The sequence below is a fragment of the Excalfactoria chinensis genome, chromosome 2, assembly GCF_039878825.1.
Source record: "Excalfactoria chinensis isolate bCotChi1 chromosome 2, bCotChi1.hap2, whole genome shotgun sequence".
Taxonomy (NCBI): Eukaryota; Metazoa; Chordata; class Aves; order Galliformes; family Phasianidae; genus Excalfactoria; species Excalfactoria chinensis.
The window spans coordinates 26,957,512-26,978,972 of record NC_092826.1 but is presented as its reverse complement, the minus strand read 5'-3'; the positions used below and the strand labels follow the sequence as shown (position 1 = coordinate 26,978,972).

At 44.8% G+C, this 21,461-nt stretch overlaps 1 protein-coding gene across 2 annotated transcripts in view; it reads right to left on the bottom strand.

Annotated features, from left to right (window-relative positions):
• ZNF704 (zinc finger protein 704) overlaps window positions 1-21,232 on the bottom strand; it is a 77,822-nt gene extending 56,590 nt beyond the window's left edge. The window contains exons 1-2 of one of the 2 annotated variants that reach the window (XM_072327701.1): window positions 20,869-21,232; window positions 4,563-4,810 (exon numbers count right to left, since the gene is read on the bottom strand). In XM_072327701.1, the coding sequence (XP_072183802.1) occupies window positions 4,563-4,810; window positions 20,869-21,150 (530 nt within the window). In that variant the 5' untranslated portion in view covers window positions 21,151-21,232. Of the gene's footprint in view, window positions 1-4,562; window positions 4,811-20,334; window positions 20,344-20,868 lie in introns of those variants that run through there. The other variant, XM_072327702.1, reaches the window with a different exon arrangement.
• Between the last annotated feature and the right edge of the window lie 229 nt (window positions 21,233-21,461).

The following is a 21,461-nucleotide window of genomic DNA, read 5'->3' as shown; positions in this document are numbered from 1 at the left end:
GAGAAGTTACGAAGGGCTTCCAGATGCAGCTGGTCAAATCACATCTGTTTAAATGGAGTTTTAGCCCCACCATCAGTTCCACATGTTTACCCTTATGTTTCACTTGAAGGAAGGAAACTTTACCCCTTGTGGTCTGCTGCTCACTGTCCAGTCCCCACAACACAAGCAGCCTCTACCAAACCTGAGCTGCAATTGCTGTCCAGGCCCTGACTCCTGCTCTCCCAGCTGTGCTGCCACTGGTCCAGGCTGCTTCTCCTCTTTCTTGCTGACTTGCTTTGAGAGTAAGTGTGGATTCTGGTGCAAAACTGATGAAAATACAAATGAGTGAAAAGGCTCTGCTAACTTCTACAGCACTGCCTGCTGGGGACATCATCTTTGATTGCAGTTGACCTCTGCAGATGTAGCTGCTCAGAACACCAGCAGAGCTGGGCTTCCTTCTGCCTACAATGCAATGCTATTATCCCCTGCGTGGCACCACTCTTATTAGAAAATGACCTTTCACTACTCAGATCCCAGGGATCTTTTCTGTGTTTGATCGCTTGTAGTTGAACTGCAGATCAACGAAAATGTATTTTCCTCTGTTCTGTAGATAAAATCTCAATTCTCACAGATAACTGCAGTTTGTAGCGGAGTTGTCAGACCCTTTTCTCCAAAACCAGTACTCCAAGCACCAAAACTGATGAGAAATTTAAACTTTGAAAAGTGATAAGGAAATCTGAATTCCTTGCTTCATGTTAGACAGCTCATTTACTAAGCCAGCAGTTTCACTGGGCTCATCTGAGTTGGAGAAGTTGGAATACTATATACCTTGCACAGTATTAGCGCACAATGACAGAAGGAAGAGATCTGACAAAGGAAAGACTTCATGCTTTTAAGTTCATATCTCAGTTTTGTATTCCAAAATTTTTAAAAATAGGTTAAAAATAAAAAAACAACGACAAAAAATAGCCCTGATCTTCTACTTTCATCCAGCAGAAACTCCAAGAGGAGTAGAGAGAGACGGAAAGTCCGCAGGTATAATGGAAGATGAAACAGAAAATGTAAACAATCAGCTTTAAAAGCTGATTTGCATTTCAGTATTAACATTCTCCAGTATGTAATAAAACATTGGTACATTTAGCCTGACGCTATGACTTTAAAGATCTGCCCTATGCAGCACCTTCAGTATGCCAGGAATGTGATGGTCAGGACACCTCCCTGGATGAGTCCAGGGCACTGCTCCAAACACAACAGAATAGCCAGAACCCACACCTTCCAACCTCCAGAAAGCTATGTTACTGCTGGGCTGCTACATACTATGGATCTACCTCTCCTCAAAGAACAGAATTATATTGTCCACATTGTTCACTAGTTTCTCATTTTCCATACACGGCAAACCAACTGTCTCCCCTATACATTTCCATCTACAGTAATTTCAGCACACCTTAGTATGAAGCACCTGAAATGCCAGAGATCACGATAAAATATTTCCACATACTTTTACGTTTATAGTCTGTAAGCAGTAATCAAAGAACTGCAGTACTACTGAGGCCAAGTGTCTGAGAAGCAGCGTTCATCACGCCAATATTTTTTGAGCTGTTGAATATTTGAATACAGAGCCTCACAAAGACTTTCATTCACATTCACTGGTATCGTTAAGAACAAGATGAGACGGGATGGACTTTGTTTCATTTAGTGGTCAAAGTGAAGGATACCTTTCCATAGAATCATAGAATGACCCGGGTTGGAAGAGACCTCAAGAATCATGTAGTTCCAACCCCGCTGCCTAGCAGGGCCACCAAACATACACCTTTACTAGATCAGGTTGCCCAGGGCCCCATCCAACCTGGCCTTGAACACCTCCAAGGTCGGGGCATCCACAACCTCCCTGGGCAGCCTGTTCCAGGGCCTCACCACTCTACTAGTAAAGAACTTCCCCCTAACATGTTACCAACCCTCTTGCAGACGCTTTTCCAGAGCTCTTATGAAGATATTCATAAGCTCCTGCTAATGAAGATTCTGCAGTAGGATCAACTTGTCTCTAAACCACCTCGACACTGTTCAGGGTTTAGTAAAGTTCAACCTTCCTCTTCAGTTTGGCATCTGAAACGAAACTGATCATCTCCTCATCTCCATCAAGGTTTTAAAACAGAATAGACAGCAAACTGCATTTTCATAGCACTTCAAAACACTAGTTTAGTTTGTTCTCAAGACGGTGTGTACAGCCATATGAAACTGAATTTCATATTCACCTCCTTACTTCTCCCACATTTCTTTAAGCATTGTATTATTGCAAAGAGGCAGGAGAATGTCAAACGCCTGGCCTTACATTCCTTTGTACCCCAGAGAACATGACTTGTACAGATTCAGCAGTCCCTACTGAAAAAGGACTGAGCATTCCTCTCATTACAACAAATATTTCATAAGGTCTCTAAGCAGAGGTTTTTGCACACTTCCTGTGTGTTGCTGACAGACACGACAAAAAGCCACCTCCCATTCCAGTGGAAAATCAAACTTGCAGCAGAGGTGACCAAGATACTTATCTCACTGCTGAATTTAGATTCAAGACTTGATGCCTGCTTCCTTCCCTAAGTCTGCTAATACAGCAGCCTGACTTGCACACCCAAAAACATGCAAAAAATTATCTTAATTACACAGGATCGTATGTATGTGTGTACAACAAAATACAGGGATGAACAATTTTACAAGACGCTTTGGCATACAAATATGCTTCTTATCATCTTAGTATCCTGTGCTCACAACTAGCATCATAATGAGTTTTAAAAGGGCATTAAAGATGCTTATTCATTCTCTTTTCCATCTTGTCGTGGAAGAAACATCCATCCCTCAGAGGAAAGATGATCTTGAAGTTACAGGAAAGAGAAGCTTGACTCCCTGGGATGGATTATCTCAATGAAGTCAAACAAAAAAGTCTCCTAAAGCCTGAACTTTTATTTCCCAGATTCTAAAACGAACACACTAACATATGCTTTGAGCAGGACACTGCACCAGCTTCACTTCCTAAGGTGTCTTTCAACCTGAATCTTCTGATGGTTACATTTCTTCTGAGATAGGTGGGCACTCAGTCATTATTACAGGGCTGATTATGAGTGGAAAAGAAACAAAAAGTATCCTAAAAATGTCCACTTTTTAATGCATAGGTTTTTAGTAGGTACGTGCCTGGGAAAACAGTTCTGTCAAAGCACGTGTGAACTTTGTGGCTTTCACAGCTGTCATCCATGAGAGCCAGAACAGAGAGATGTATTCTCTTCTGGATGCCATGGCAAAGCGTGCCACTTTAGAAAGCAATCAAAACGCCAACAAAATGTACAGCTTGACTACTTATTAAGTGACATTTGTTCATGCTAGGAACTTCACTGTATATTATGGGCAAGTGTATTTACCAGGAACATTACAAAAATGTATTTGCAGATAAACAGATGCCGACATATAATCACAAACAGCAAAAACTTTTCCATGCCCTTGTTATCTTGCAAGACAGAACACCCAATTTGGTATCAGGTTTTCACCACTATGTCAAGAGAATCTGTTCAGTGTTACTGGATATCTTTCTTTTACACCGGCCCTTGTCTAGAGGAGTCACTCCTTTTCCATCTCCAAGCAGAGAATTCCTTCCCCAAAAGTTCAAAGTCCTAGACACTGTTTTTCTGTCCCCTTCTCTTTAATCGTTACCTAGTACAAAATTCTTGGTTTCTTTTTCTCTTATTATTATTCCACCTAAATGTCAGGGGGAAAAAAGAATATATAGATATGCACATATATATATATATGTGTGTGTGTGTGTGTGTGTATATAAATCTTGATTTCCTTGCTGCTATGCAGATAAAACATAACAAACACAAAAGAACAAATATTATTTTTTCTCAAAATATTTCTCTGTAAGTATTTTATAATTAGAAGAGCAGTGCTGCAGTCACCAAAATTTATGTATATTCACAAGAAATTCAAGGAATAAGAATTAAGAAAGCAACAACAAAATCCCTATATTCCCATTTTGTACAATTTTGATTTCCCTGCACTGTCTTTTCCTCACCACCTTTTTTCTATTAATCCATTTCACGCACCATGTCATGACTCTCCTCCATGTAAGCTAATAGCAGAAAATATGATACTACAACCTCGATATCCAGAACAAGTCACTGCACATTTCTGTGTAATAAGCAGCTGTAGGGATGATCCAATGTCTCATTCAGAAGTTTATTTATCAGGCAAAGCTGAAGCTGAGTCAACAATCTCCCCCTGTTAAGATACACCCTCTTCTGGGTGTATCTCAGTTGCAGCACATGATAACAGCAAGACCATTGCAAGTCCTACATTTCTGACAGCCTCAGCTCCTGCTACTACTACTGTTTTCTACTTCCTAGCAGATCTCTCAGTTAGAGGAGTTGAGATCAACTTTGGGCTGCTTACATATGAATACCAGTTTTAACTGCTCACAGTACACTTGGCAAAACTGCCTTCAATATCCCACCAGGAAGAAAAAAACAACCCAATCACACATGAAAAGCATAAAAAAACCCAACAATCAGCAACAAAACCAAACCAAAACTAACTTTCCTCACCTTGCTGGAGGCACATCAATATTTGAAGAAACAACCTTGCGCTTCTGTTCCAGAAGACAAACAGAACGAGTGTTTTCCTTTTCATACTCATGAACTCTGCTTGTTTTTTTGGTCTCTGCTGTTTTTAGATCTTCCTCCTTCGTGGTGAACAGGAGAAACTGATGGTCCGGCAGTTTTTGACTGATGTCAGTTTTTATATCCTCCTGTTGAAATGCAGGGAAGGTCATTTCACGCTTGATGCTGGTTGCCTGCAAAATTAAAAGTAATTATTAAATTTTCCTCTTAGCCTTCTAAAAAGTGGTGGTGGTGGTAAGGACCCAACCTCCATGGACATTTTCTCCTAGTTAGCTCTCTGAACCAGAAAATACTATTTCTTTGCACTTCCTAAACTCTGCAACTGCTATTCATTTCTCCATAGCATCAAAGACAGCACAGGAAAATAAGCAATTCTTGGCCAATTGGCAAAGCAATCTGCTAGCTCTTAATGCTAAATAGAAAAGGTACTGGAATTGAAACACTGTTAGCCACAGTACACACAACTTATATTTAATGCACACACATTTGTGCTGTGTAACTATTCAAAAGAAATTCCAACTGTTCTCAACCTAAAATCCCATTAAAAAGACAGAATTTACATAGATGGCTTTCTAAAAGGCAATCAAGAAATTAAGGAGCTTGTGACAGCCATTATTTATGTGCTTTTAACAACAGAAGCTAACATGCCAGAAGTTCAGGATTGGAGCTGGGTGGCAATCCCCTCCACTGAAGCCAAATGGCCACCAGAAGACTGAACAACCTGGCTGGAATAAATGTGCTTCCACAGCACATAAGTGGTTTCCAGAAGTCTTCAAGACTTGTAAAGTGGATTTTTAGATACCTGTTACTATTACTATGGATTATAACAGTGGAGAGATCCAGGATGCATTACCATCAAATATCAACGGCACAGATAAGCAGGAATCTTTTCCTATGTAAACTCTGTCACCTTACTCCTCCTTCTTTTCATTGTTCAAAAAATTAATAAATGTACATGTAATTAATATCTATGTATACAAATATATATGCATTCTCTCCCCACACATCTATTTACTGATTTCAAACCATGTCAAGTGCAAGAATAGTCTAACCTATTTACAATTCAAAAGGAAGAGTCTTGCCAAGGTAATTTTGTTTTGTTACACAAAGTATATGTCGTATTTGGGACCAATGATTTAATGTCTCTCATTCTCATGTTTCCATGGAAGGTTTTTTTGGCAGTTGCTTCAAGTAAGAAGCTGCAATTGTGACTTTATGAATGTAAATAGTACAAAGAATTAGTCATTTTACACTTCTTCACACACAAACAGATGACACATTACCAAGAAAATTTGCCTGGAAGACAAAACAATCAGCATGTGATCACAGAATTAAGAGACATATAAACAATATAAACCAATTATGATCTAATGAGTATTTTTGGAAAACTTCTTAGTTTTACAGGAAGGTCTTTTCTGGGGGTCTGAGGATTTTCACAGATACTGAGTAACCTTCCATTTTCATGGAGACTGACCTGAAATAAGTCATGCACTGAAGACTGATAAAACCCAGGTTCCAATGCCCAGCCTAGAGATTATGCAAAGCTAAATGAAGGTATGTATAAAAACTTGAATTCCACTGTTTTATCGTCTTCCATGGCAGAGCCAGACACCCCCCTTGTCTACTCCAATTCCAGTCTGAACCGCATAAGGGCCGAAGTTGGAAGAGAGCTATGGAGGTCACTCAGATCAACTTCCAGCTCAAGAAGGGGCACTAGAGCACATTAGCCAGGACTGTGTCCAGGCAGCTTTTGAATATCTCCAGAGGAGGTGACTCCTCAACTCATCTGGGCAATCTATACCAGCGCTCTGTCACTCTCAAATAAATGAAGGTTTTATTCGAATTCAGATGGAACTTCCTGTGTTTCAGTTTGTGCCCACTGGCTCTTGTTCTATATCATTTGGGCACCACTGAGAAGAGTATAGTCCAATCCTGACACCTCCCTTCAGATGCTTATACACATCGAAGAGATCCCCCATGTCTCCTCCAAGCTGAACAGACCCAGCTCCCTCAGCCTTTCCTCATGTGAGATGTCCCTTCAGTATTTTAGTAGCTCTTCGCTGAACACGCTCCAGGAGCTCCAGGTCTCTTCTGCATTGGGAAGCCAAGAACTGGACACTACTCCAAGTGATGCCTCACTAGCACTAACCAGAGGGGAAGAATCATCTCTCTCTATCTGCTGACAGTGTTCTTCCCAAGGCAACCCAGGACACCATTGGCCTTCTTGGCCAACAGTGCACAGTGCTAGCTCATGTTCATCTTGTTCTTTGCCAGGATCCCCTCATCCTTCTCTGCTAAGCTACTTCCCCACTGGTCAGCCCCCAGCTTGTACCACTGCATAGGATTACTGTTCCCCAGGTGCAGAACCTTTGTTGAATTTCAAGAGGCTCTTTTCTGCCCATCTCTCCAGCCTGACAGGACCTTCCCAAATGGCAGTGGAGCAGTCCAGGCTATCAGCTACCCCTCCTGGTTTTATATCCTAAGCAAATTTGCTGAGAAGGCCCCGTATCCCTTCATCCAAGTCACAGTATTTTACCAAAGAAGAAAATAATTTGTTTTCAATGGGACTATGACATCTTATTCATTTTCAACAAATATACTGTCCCGCATCAGTAAATTGGCAGTCACAGTGATCACAAAAGGTTGCAGACTCTGACTAAATTAATAGTTAGACAAATAAAGTCCAAAACATAAAGAGCAGAATACTTTTACTGTGATATATACCGAACTGCTATCTGTACCATAATTATTCATATTCAGCTCAGTTGCATGCAAATAATGTTTGGGTTTTCATATTTCAATAAGTCATAATTAATAGCCAGATCTATCCCTATCCAAGAGTGTGAAAGTGAAAAATGACAAAAACCACAGATCCAACTGTTCAGAAGGTTGCAGAAGGTCCACTAACAAATGGTCCGGTCCACTGGTTAAATAGCCAGAAATGGCGGAAGACCACATCTAATGCTTATTCTTTCTATTTACAACAGATAATTGGAAAAAAAAAAAACAAAACAACCGAACAACTAGCATCTTTCCACTTTCTACTACAACTTCCCCTTTATGATTTCAGATAAAGAATCTTTTCTCCTTTAAAAACAGATGATGGTGACAGAAAGCCAGGACTTGAATTCAGTGGGTACTGTCTGGTAACTCTCCTGCTCTGTAGACAGCTTTCTTTCATTGAATTAATCCACGTCTACAGGAACCAATTCCACTTGAGACACCTGCCCTTTGTGGAAGAGTACGTGACCTTCCTACGGAGATCCAGCCATACACCTGAGCAAAAGTTGATGTGAGAGCATCACATGCCACAGTAATTTGACTGATCAGTTTTCTCCCTTTCTGCTAAATCCATTGATAAACCATTGGGGCTACCTGCTTTTCAAGTTCTGCTTCACGATCATTCACAGCTGTGAGATAGCATTACCAATTTCTAATGTATTTTTCCAGATAAGTTAGCTGCTTTATCTTATTAGAGACATTTTTTTCCCCCATGAATCCACCACAGCCTTTTAACCATTTCAAGGCTTTTGGCAGTTCTGTAAAGCCACAATACACTGCAGCGAAAACTTAGTGGAATGTCTAGTATGAGCAGACAGTCTCACAGGTAGCACTGCTGATACTTTGCATTTCTCTCCCTTTAGCTGGGAAGTAGTTAAACTACACGATTATATTGCTAGCTAATGGTTTGTTTTTTCTTGCCAACATACCTCAATACTTGCCACCTTACTACCTCCAGTATCAACTGCTGATAAAAACCTGCATAGTTTTTTCCGTACACAATTAATTATCACTCGTTCAAGCCACTTTATGGTAAAGTAATTGCTTTTCTATGCAATTCTTTGCATATTTTTCCCTTCAAGCCATCAGTAACCTTCAGCTTGCTTTGAGCCAAGTGCTTCGCAACCTGCCCTCAGGCAACTGACATTGCTTGGAAGCTCAGTTACAGAAATACACGTTATAAAAGATCTGCAAATTTTAACCTATCCTTGTTTCTATCTGCAGTTACCATCACCTCCCTTTGACAACTTCCCTCCTACCACTGTCGGGCATGTGAGACTTCTGATACACTTGGAAATGACAGTTGAATGTTACCTGTCCTCCTCCCTGTAGCTCAGATCTGGTGCTCGCACCTACTTGGGCCCTAACCTGATGTTACTCTTTCTGCTCCTTTTCAAGAAGTGCTGTCTCTCCCACTCACACTCCTTTCAGTTTTCAACATCTAACAGCAGGAATGTTTCCACAAACTTCTTCAGAGACAACGATGGGGTTACAAAGCTTCTGCCCTCGATTTAAGTATTCCCCCACTCCAAGGTCAGCGCAATGGTGCTGTACTCTATAGACATGCTCTAGTAAACCAGAGGCAGGTGCTGCTTCAGCCAGAGAGTTTGGTAATCTTCCTATGAAAACTGAAAGGAACTTTTTGCTTTGGTTTCCGGCCAGAAACTTTCCTAAACCAAAAGCAGAAAAAGTTTTACTTTCTGCTTTGAAGTTGCCAAGACCATGACACATATTTTGGTTGAAGTTCTTATTTTAAGCTTAAATGTCCTCTAATTATTCTTTAACTCAAGTAGTTTAATCTCACAGTTAAATGATTACCACACTGTTAATATTTTTAGTGTTTCCATCAGCACATTACATTTCTTCTTTTCAAAAGTCACCTTGGCCTGCCTATGGAAAGCTGCGCTTGGTACCTTGTCACCACCCAGTTGCCCGTCCTCATTTCATGTGCCCTGATCAGGCTGATGCACTGCAATGGAAGTCCTGCCCAAATTCAGGCACACCCCCCATCAATGCTATTTTAGAGGAGCTTCACATAAGTTTTTCTCTATTTGCTATGGAGGATGTGCAGACTACATTCTTTGACTAGTTTATACTTTACCATATCTGCAGTCCATTTCTATTTTGCCCACGGGCATATCCCTGATACAACGATCGCACTGCAGTCAAACTTCAGTCTCCTCCAATTTCAGTTAAATTTGATCTTAGATTCTGTCCTATATAGCAATAAATGTGTTGATCAAACAGCTCAAGTATTGAACACCTAGCCAAGGGATCAGCAAGCACCAAAATAAGAAGAGATATACTTAGAATCAAACCGAAAGACTTTGACAGGTTATAAATTCACATCCTGAGTACAATCTCACTGGGCTTTTTAGCACCTTCCTTTACTTCTGCTGTATTGCTGATTAAAAACAGAAGATAATTATTTTCAAATAGGTCACCGACATTTAAAAGGCATTAAGATCACAGAATCATAGAATGGTTCGGGTTGGAAGGGACCTTTAAGACCGTCTAGTTCCAACACCCTGCTAGAGGCAGGGACACCTCCTTCCAGACCAGGTTGCTCAAAGCCTCATCCAGCCTGGCCTTTATGTCTCTTTCCTATAAACTGGCAAGTATTAGTGTCCCAAGAATATTACAGTTAACCTGCATGTGACACAAATGTATAGGAAAGAACCTGTGAAGGTTAAATCTGACTCTGACTTATGTGCTTTCAAATCCTGTTTTCTTGTGCAGTACCTGTTGATCCAGGCAGGCACACTAGGAGCACAGATCTTATTTTTAATAGCCTTTCTAAGGGTCTGCACAGATTGACAGCAACAGAAAAACGATCCGAATTGCCAGGTCACATAAGGCACATGCATTGCTGCCAGTTCTACGAACAACTCAGGGGCTAATTTACCAACAAGGAGGTGGGCATCACTGAGCGAGACAGGATGAAAAGAAAGTAGCTGCCCAGCACACAGCACTGCTCGTCCCAATGGCACAGCATTCAACCCACAGTGCAGTTGCACTGATCTGTGCCAGTGGAAGGTGACTGCATCTGCCTGATCTTCTGTCATCCTCCTCTTTGTTACCATTGCCATTGTCATACAAACTTCCTTTTCTACCTCAACCTGTAAAGTTGTACTTGCAGTATCTCTACTACAGGCTACCATAATCGGACCTGGTCCCAGTGCCACTTCATTCCAAAACCAAGATCCCCTGCAAGACACCCTGGCTGCTTTCCAGAAAAGATGGGTGAGAAGTTCCTTAAAAACAACCCCACCAACCAAACCAACACACACCCACACACCAAAACTTACTGCTCCCATCCTGGATAAATTTGCATTGTCAACACACAAATGACTTCAACTTAATGTTGAGATCCTTGGTTTACATACAGTAGTAACGCTGTATAGCTTCTAAAGGAGGTACAGTTCAAGATGGGGATTTTGGAATGTTATCTTATTGCCTCTGAAGTCAGTTGGTGTAATTCTACTAGAAAGCCCTCTCCTGATTCCTAGGAAAAGCAAGGATAGCCACAAGCTGGTTTAGTGCCCACCAACCTGCCACACAGCTAGGATGCATTTCACAAGCTATTTTTCCATTCCATTCCAACTTTGTGGCCACCTCTTCCACATTCCGAAATAGACTCAAGCATGCTATGTGTTATGGACCGCCACTAAAGCTGCCATCTGCTGAGAAAACAAAAGTCACGGGATTTTTTAAAACAAGGCTCTACCATTTCTGACTCACCACTGAACAAACGCGCAGCTCAACAGAGGAGAGAAAGGACGAATCAATACGTTTCAGCCTGACGTTATTCATGGAAGGTGTTAATGCATACCTATTATTAACAACGAAATGAATACATCTGACATGATACACATTCATCCAAAATAAGAGATCAATGCCTGCAAGACTATTTTCAGGCACAGCCTGAGCAGCAGGCTACGTTCTAGGGGCAACAATAAACCTATCCATTTTTCTGAACAAGAAAGAAATCAGGAGCAGAGCTGACAGCAAACAGAATAGCAGTGAAGAGAAACACTGAACTTATTACCGAGATAACATCATAGAAGTAAAAAATATTTAAATTGAATCCCCGTGAGGACAAAGGTTTTGGTTTATCCTTACTACTGCATAAAGTATTTGCTGTTTGAGTTATTTTAGCAGCATTCTTTTATGTAAGAAGGATCTCGTTTTTGCCATTCTAAGACTGCGTTCTCACCAGAAGGAAAGAGCACGTTGCACAGACTGAATTTCCATTTAGCCAGAAACCTCAATTCATACAGGAATACAAAGAGATAAGACATTCTTGTAATGATGCTTGGAAATAATCTGCCCTGAATTTCAATGTATCATTACATTCTGGAGCATACTTTGCATTTAATTACTTGCTTCGCCAGCGGTTGCTCATTATACATAAACCATGTTAATCTAATCACGCCAAGCATTTGTAAACCACTGCTCTCTAACACCACCTAAGATGTAGCACCTTAAGGTCACTGTGTACCTGTTCTCTCCAATTTATCAGTGTGACCGTACTATTTGTTTTCAACCTAGCTAGGACAAAGTCCGTATCTGCATCACTTGTCTGAATATAAAATGTACAGAGTACTTGTTTTCTAAACATTAAAACACAAATCCAAACGTCTGCTGTACAGATACACAATATGGCGCAAGGCAGCAAAAACTGGAGTCGCTTTCCATCACTTCACTGTACCTGCAGACACACACGTTACGTAGCTAAATCTCATTTATCTGCAAGAAATGTAGAACACGATCTGAGATGTTCTTCTATCAGCACACATCCAGATGAATGCCAGAAATTTTCACTTGTGCATGGGCTTAGACATGTACTCACTTACAAGCATGTATGACATTTAAAATCTAGCACCCATCGTGTCCCATATAGAACAGGCATCAATTAGTGACATCTGAAATCCTGCAATAACTGACACAGGAAGTGTGTTATTAAACTCAGAGAGAGAGATGCCAATAAGATTTTAGGAGATATTATGTAAAACAACCATGGCCCTATACCACATTCAGTTCCAAACAAAAATTATTTAGATACTGGAGCCTTTTCCCCCTTGATTAGAGGAACAAAGGGAAAGCCTTAAGCAGAAGGAGAGGACTGTATTTGCAAAACAGGTTCACTTCTCATTCAGCAACCCTGCTACTTCAAGTTACGCTTTGCAAAACACGCCCACCATCTGACCGCTCGGGTTTCCACCAGACACGAATTAAGAAGGAGCAGGTTGGCCCAAAATGGGAAGCCATAATTGCTTTTCCAATTATTGGTTTCCCAAATGGAGAGTTTAAAATTAACTAAGACAATTATCACGTTTCTTGAGGTGGCATACGTGCCTGGCCCTGCGAGTCGGAGGTCCCTGTGAGACACTATGAGCTTCAAGAAGAGGACAGGGGAGGGCCACCAAGCAGGAAAGGAGAAGAGCCAGGCACACCCAGGTCTGTCTGCCCAGCTCTGGGAAAGCCTAAAAAAACAGTTAAAAACAAGTGTGATAACACAATGCAGCAGGTAAATTCATCAAACAACTGGCAATTTTTGCTCTTATTTCTGTTACACTGCTAACTGTAATCACAAGCTGCAATTAATGAGTGCCATCACATCAGGTGTTCCTACTGCAGTGGCTGAAGCTTTGAAATCTCACATCAAGGTATTTTTTACAGTCTTCCTATGAACACCTACCTTCCCTGAAACGACCATTTCTTTCTGTTGTAGGAGATGTAAAGAAGGTAACAGAAGCTAATGAAAAAGTATCTGCTGTCTTTGCCAGCCCTCACCATCTACATTAGGAAACTGCACACCACAGCTCTAGGTTTAAGTACTTTAATACGGCCTTGTGTATGGACTCTGTTATGGGCAGAAATATCCACCTGCTCTGCAGTCAACAAATTCTATGCGTAATAAAATACATACTAGTAATCTGTGTTAATGTTTTGTCTCCTTGATTTAAACAACTTGAAGAGCACTGCTGAAGACATATGAGAAGCTCTGTTTCTTTCCATTTTCTCCTGGTTTAATATCAGTAAGAAAGGCAGTGGTTGCAAGTAGGATGGAGAAACACCATCACTTATCCTATAATCTCATTCAGGGTTAAGCAAGTAGAACTCCCAAAATCCAAGTATCTGAGAGGCAGTGGAGAACTTCCTACATACAGCAGGAAATGCTGCCTCACTGGCTGCTCAGTAAGAAAACTCATCTGATCTGTCTGCATCTGAAAGCTCTCTGTGTGGACCAAGATGTACAGCAGTGCCTCTGGTGAAGAAAAGATCCACTTTACTTTCAAGATCTCTTGCAAATCAGATACAGAGAGGTGTGAGGCTTCTAAGGCCAGAAGCGACTGCCCGAATTTGGAAGCAGCCAGCAGAAATACAAGACTTGAGATTGCAAATCCCTTCAAAGGCTGCAAAAATTCAATCCATTTGCCTAAGCATCGCAGTGGAAAATAAGGACCTTTGCCTATTTCTTTTTGGTTGTTGTTTTTTCTTTTTTGAATGATGTTCACAGATGTATCCAATTTCTGAACGATATCAGGCACTGAGGATAAAAGCTTCAAGGGTCAGAGCTGATCCCCAGAGCTTGGAGCCTGGAGGACACATTTACACATTATGACACGATCAGTATTATACATACATTCTTGTCTTCTCTAACTTGCTTCAAGTCAGGACGTGGAGAGCATGACCCTCCAGAGGAGACCAGCGCATAAGGAGTGTTGCCACCAGTTCAGATGTTCTCCCAAAGCTATGTTTGGCTGCAGACAAAAACATTAACAGTTTTCCTTCAGAGTAGGAGGGGTGCCAGCAGAGCAGCTTATTTTTGGGTCTGACTGCACAGCAAAGTGGTATCAGAGTTTCATTTCATTACCCCTGCAGGCAAAGGAATAACACAGGCAGAAATGTGCAGAGGCCAAACGTGACCTTTGCTTCCTCAGTGTCTCTAGGCACAAAGCCTCTGGCAAACTGGATGGACTGAACCTGCCTCACAGGAGAAGAGCACTCACTAAGAACATGAAGAATGAATGGAAGTTCTGTGCAGAGATCATCCAGCCAAAGAGATGCTGTTCCTAAAAGGAGGAAGGCTTGCTCCCTTCTCTCCCTTTCTTTTTCCTCCTTCGTGCCCTAGCTGGGACGTTATCACCTCTTCCTTCGTACTATCAGGATGCTGTACTGGTTGCCAGCTGTTTAGGCAAGTTCAGGCAGCCCACTGCAGCATGCAGCAAGTTCTAACATGAGCCAATGGAGACCAGTGCATCACTGGGAGCTGGAAGAATGAAGGACAGAAGGGATAGGGATGCTTTACCCTTTTTTATACTGATGAAACAGGTTAGTTTGACATGGCAAGCTGCAGATAAAACCCAGAGCCCCATCCCAATGGAAGCAGTGGGAAGAACACGGGCAAAAGAAGCCCTCATGTCCTGAGGAAAGAAGGACAGATGTCAACATCGCTGGCCACACATCCAGAAGCAAATCCCTAGCAGCCTCAGTTTCACCATTATTAACTGTCCTGCTTTTCCCATCCAGCTCTGTGCCAGACGAGCCCTGTGCAGCAGCGAGCCATGAGCTAGCAAGGCACCACTGCTCACCTGGATAGTCAGAGCAACAGCTGCACCACAGTGGGCTGTAAAGAAGCTGGTCCTGATATTTTCCTTAGGCAGCATTTACATTAGACACAATTACATACAGAAGAGACTTGTTATAAAATACATTTTTAAAAACATTTTCAATTCAAAGACTGTTCTGGCCATTCCAAAGGTGTAGGCATGTATGTATACAGGATCAAGTTGGATCAAATGTTTAGCTCACCGCATTCGAAAAGCCCAGTTCACCAAAGGTTTCCATACAACATCCTCTCTGTCAGTATGATGCAGGTTTGAGCTGCTGAAGCAGAAAATTTCCTAAGTAACCAGCCCATCTCATGACTGCTTGTCATAATTGCATTGCCTATCGAAAGTTCAAGTAAGCTTTTATCCACTCTGTTAAAAAATACATTCGAGATGGTAAAACGATGAGCTGTGTAATTTCACACTTCGGTATCCAATCACTGAGGCGTTTTACCTGCTCTGATTCTGTGTCCAGTGATGGTAAGTGCCTATGGTAGATTGAAGCCACACTTAGGGATCAGTAGGACTGATGGAGAGAGGTTTATAGAGACTAATGGATGCACACCCATGGTTATGTCACTGGGTTCTAATTCCGAGTCTGTTTAAACTAGTGGGATTTTTCCATCGGCTTCAGCAGGGTCAGGATTTTAGGGAAGTTTGGCTCTTATCTTTGGCAAAAACAGCAATGAAAAGATGTGTATTTTTATCCCAAGTTCGAGCAACAGAAGTTGTTCAGTTTCCTGTCTTCGTTAGTTTTGTTGTCAAACAACAAATACCACCCACACATGTACTTTCTCATACAATGAGGCAAACGTCACCACAGCCATCACTTCAGACTGGAAAGTCTGGCAGGTTGCCCAAAAGGTGAAAGTGATCAAATTGCAGATTGTTCATCAGCGCTGGGCTGGCATCGCTCAACGCTTACATGCTCTGCTCTGCAACGCACTGCAGTTAGATGTCACCACCAGACCAGGAACTCTAAGCTGAGCACCACAGAAGACAACACGCGCTCTTTTTATTCACACTCTTTATTCACTTTGTATTTCCTGTTCAGTCTTTAAAAATAAATACAAACACTAATAACAGTTTCTCTTTTAGTTCTCAGTATCCTTTTGGCTGACCTCAAGCAATAGTCAAGCTGCTTGCTATTTTTACTTAAGTCATTCAATAAATCACTTGAAAGTATTATGAATACTCAAGGTTAATGAAGAGAAAGCCAATGGGCACTTTCTTACTGAGGAAAAAAAACGAACACCATCCTTGCTCAACCCACAACAGTACTTACAGAGGGCTGAGCAGTGCAGAAACTGGTAGAATCATAGAACTGCTCAGGCTGGAAAAGACCTTCAAGATCACCGAGTCCCACCACAACCTAAACATACTACCCTAACAACCCTCCGCTAAATCGTGTCCCTGAGCACCACATCTAAATGGTTTTTAAACACATCCAGGGATGGTGACTCAACCACCTCCCTGGGGAGCCTATTCCAGTGCTTAACAACCAAAGCAAAGAAGTTTTTCCTGATATCCAACGTAAATTTACCCTGGTCCAACTTGAGACCATTTCCCTTCGTCCTGTCAACTGGCAGCAGTGACCAACCCCACTCTTGCAGTAAGCACCTTTAAGGTACTGGAAGGAAGCAATAAGGTCTCCCCTCAGCCTCCTTTCCCCAGACTAAACAGTCCCAGTTCTTTCAGTCTCTCCTCATAGGGAATATTCTCCAAGCCCTTCACAAGCCCTTCTTTAGGTCTGCTCCAGCACCTCAATGACCTTTCTGCACTGAGGTGCCCAAAACTGAACACAGTACTTGAGGTGAGGCCTCACCAGCACTGAGTACAGGGGCAGGATGACTTCCCTAGTCCTGCTCACCACACCATTCCTGATACAAGCCAGGATGCCACTGGCCTTCTTGGCCACCTGGGCACACTGCTGGCTCATATTCAGCCGACAGTCCATCAGCACACCAAGGTCCCTTTCCACCAGGCAGCTTTCCAGCCACTCCTCCTCAAGCTTGTAGGGTTGCTGTGACCAAAATGCAGGACCCAACACTTGGCCCTATTGAAACTCAGTTCACCCTGACCCATCAATCCAGTCCATCCAGGTCCCTCTGGTAGGGCATAAGTCTATGCCGCCATACTTCTCATGGGATGCATTAAACATACTGAGGACCACAACACAAAAAGCACTTTTTCAATATTGAGTTTGCAGATACAAAGAGCAAACCGCACACATCTACCAGCAGTAAACGCTGTGTCCCTGACAGCAACTCACAATCACTCCAACCAACCTCAATGGGGGCTGAGAACGGTCCCACAAGCACGGATTAGAGCTGCCAGTGGCTCCAGCGCACCTCATTCATCACACATAGTTACAGCTTGCTCACACAATTCCTTTTAAGGGCAAAGTGGTTACCCTTGGTCAGTGTCCAACAAACAACAAAAAAATAAACCGCATCAAAAATTCCCAGCAAATTGCTCCCATTCATTCCTCATTACAGGAGATTGAGGAAAAAGGATGCCATCATTGCACCACTCAGATCCCTGCCTCCACTAATCCATACTACACACAAGCTTTTCTATTTGTAATAAAGAGGAAAAAGCCAAGTCTACCCGGGTAATTTCCACACTGTCACCAGCCAGGTTTTCAGTCCGGGTCTACACTTACTTGCTTAGAAAAATACAGTGGAGCTGCTGGTGTTAATAAATCTATATTGTCTTAATTTGCTTGTCCTCCACAGCCTATCAATACCCATTTCTTCTCTCTTTAACCCTGTAGCAGCAAGCAGAGCAGCACTGTGCTTGCCCTGTGCAGCCCAGCATAGCAGGAGCCTGCTCCCAGGCCAAGGTGTGAGTTCAGTATTACACAGATATTCGTACAGAAGTAACAGTTACTACCAATACTGGGCTGAGAGAAAGCTGTTCATTCTTAGGTTAGCACGTAAGTTCCTAAAGTGTTTTTGAGAACTCTCCGCCGCAAAGTGAAGTCGCTATTTAATGACAAATTGCTCTTTGCAAATTGCCAGTTCAAATACATTGGCACGCACGCAGGAAAGCCAAATTAAATAGCACTTGACTAATCAAGCAACAAGTAGGTTTGTTCTGCCCGAGGTGAGCCTATAATCCATTTAAAGAGTAAGTGTGGACGTTTGATTTCAAGGATGACAATGAATTCACACCTGGCTTTAGAAAGATGGCAAAGAAGGTGAGAGAGAATTCAGTGAAACAAAACAAAGCACGTAAATAAGGGGCAACTCATTTCTTCCAAAGTTGGAAGACTTTTCTTTCTCTTCTAATCTCAAAAGGTTGGAGATCTAGATGCAGACAAGGCACAAACTGAGGGTTCCATGGAGTTTCACATACAAGACGAGCTGGTCCAGTCAGCACCTTGGTGTAACTTGTTTTCTGACCCACGTGAATGAATCAGGCAGTATCGACAATCTGACAATTCTGACACAGCCTTACAGGCTCAGGTTTCCTGGGCTGTCTTCCCACTAGCTGCCACTGACCCGCACACACCTCTCCCAGCACCAGGCTGGAGCAGCAGGGAAAAAGGAGAGAAGAAAAAAGGAGGCCTCTCCAGTGCCCAGCCTCTTCCTCTTGAGTAACCATGTGGCTACATTGACACAAAGCAGCAATCTCTCCTCCCCCTTATTCCCTCTCTCACATTTATTGTCTCTTTCCAGGGCTGCGGGAATCCAAGATCAGATTTTAGAAGGTACTTCTTCCTATCTCTCTCCACACTATAGTGATGGTCAGGAAGTGACTGCCACAGTGAAGCTTCTCCACTGGGAAAAACACAGCCACCAGGCATGGCAGAGTGGTACAGCTTACCTCAGCCAGTGGACCAAACTCACCAGCTCCTTTAAAAACTATAAATTCCACAGCAGACTCTGCAACATTCATCACCAGCTTCATGGGAGGAACTCTGTGAAGAGCATAGAAAACCCCTAGACTCAAAACGCCATTTCACCAAGGGCAGCATATGTCAGTCGTATACATGTGCAACATCTCTATCCAAACTACCCAACAAAACATTGCATGCTTCTTTTTAACTGCACTGCCTGGGAAAAGTACACTGCTAGAACAGCACCCAAAAGACTTTGCTTTTGATTCTGATTTAATGCTGAAGCAGGACGTCTCCTGAGCCCCACCTCCACAACAGACCCTGCCAGCACCCTTCGCACCTGCCCACACCTCCAAAGGCCAGCAAAGGAAGCAGACACCCCTCACCCTCTGCCAGCTCTCTATCTGCATGGACCCAACCCTGACGAACCACAGGTGCACCATGCCAGGCCATTACCCTCTCACACTTCCCCGCATCCACTTCTGGTCTGCTTCTCTCACTTTTAATCTGTCACTCCGAACTTACTTGAAAGACCCTGAGCTCTATGCACTCCTATCCTATCAACCCCTAAGGAAATGCACGGAAATAAAGACAATTTAATTTCTTCATCTGTTACTGTATTTTTCTTAGTTTATGGTATTTAAAAGTCTAAGTGCTGAATGAAGAAATGGAGCGGGTCAGGAGAGCTAGAAATACTCTTCCAAAGCTCTAAGAAGGTGCATACCTACTTACTGAGACACACAGTACACACAAGTAAAACGCTCTTGTATGAGCATACAGACTGCAGTAAGAGAGACAAATATCAGCTGCCTTAATGTATACTGACAGACACTAACCCTGTGCTATGGACTGGCAAAGGGAACGATGCATGCAGCCAGCCTGTGCTGTACGCAGGTTACAGCTGTGTCACCCAGCTGCTGGTCTCATCCGCTGTGCCCTTCTGGAGAGCCTCATGCCTTGTCCTACAGGCTGCCCTCCCCAAGCCCCCTCCAGCACTCAGTGCCATGGCAGCCGAGAGCCCTGGAAAGCAGCAGCACACCTTGTATGTAAGGTCATGCTGGCCACCAAGTGAAGTGCTGAGGGCTCTGAAGCACTGAGGAGTCCAGGGGCCGGGTTCACACCCATCACTGGGTGGCACTGGCTCAGGGAACCCGGGCAGTCACTGCGCCCAAACAGATCAATCCTGCCAGGACTGTGTGGCAGCCACTGCTTCTCTCCTTATGTGTGCTTCTCCTGGGGGCACAGGGGAGACCACGGGGTACCACGGCACAACCACACCACTGCTCCTCCTCTCCCGGTATATAAGACTCATTATAGAGAATTCAAAAAACAACCAAAAATCCAATGAATACACCTTCACCTCTCAAGCACAACAGACCGGCACACGGACCGAACTGTCCTACCTGCGTTATACCAAGAGAAAACCGCCCACAGAAAAGCACTCCTAACAAAATACCTGAGCCCAAGCCCGCAAACTCCCAGCGTGCGTTCAGCAGGGTGCTCCCCATACAGCCCGATCGCGCACACCCGGACTGGCTGCGAACGGGGCCTGCGCTGCCCTCCGGCCCGCCCCAACTTTTACTTATCCCCCCCCCACTCAGTCCCAGCCGCTCCCGACCCCCAGCGCCGCACGCCGGGCGGCCCGCACACGCGGCGGCAGCCCCTCGCCGGGAGCGGCACCGCACACGGCCGGCCTCAGCCCCCTCCGCCGCCGCCCTCTCGCCGCGCTCCCTCCCGAGGACGCCCGCAACCCCGTCGCCCTTCCGGCCCCGCTCCGGGAGCCCGCGCACCGCCGCCGCTTTGTGCGGAACTTGTTGAGCGCCGGGCGCGGGCGGAGGGGGCCGCTCCCGCCGCATCCCGCCCCGGGCCACGGGCCCTGCCCGCCCCGCGGCCGCCGCCGCCTCCCAACGCCCGCGCACCGGCCCGCCGGCAGCGGGCAGCTCGCACTCCGGCCCGGCCCGCCGCTCCCCGCCCGCCCGCCCGGACGCACCTTGAGGCTCGCCCGGAGGGGGCCCTTGCCGTGGGCGCTCAGCGCCGGGGGGGGGCTCCCCAAGCCGCCTTCCTCCTCCTCTTCTTCCTCCTCCACCTCCACCACCACGTCCTCGTCCTCGTCCTCCTCCTCCACCGCGGTGGCCGAGCCCTCCCGCCGGGGCGGCCTCCAGGCGCTCTCGGGCTTGGGGGGCCGGGCCCCGTCCGCCTGAGCGGCCGCCGGCCCCGCGCTCAGCCGCCGGCTGCCCATGCTGGAGCGCTTGGCCAGGCGCCGCGCCTGCATCGTGCCCCGCCCGGCCCGGCCCGCTCAGCGCAGGCTGCGGGCGGCGGCCCCGCCGCGGGCGCGCAGCGGCAGCGCACAGCCGAAGGGGCGGCGGCGGCGGCGGCGCTCACCGGGGGGCGGCGGTGGGTGTGTGCGGCGGGTGCGCAGCGGCCATGGGGGCCCGGGGCGCGGCGAGGCGGGCCCGGAGCCGGCGCGGCCGCCCCGCAGCTCGCCCACCTGCTCCCGCCCGCCGCCCTGCCCTGCCCGGCCCGGCCCCGGCTGTCGGGCGCGGTGCGGGGTCCGCTCCCGCCGGCCCTTCCTCGCCGCCGCCG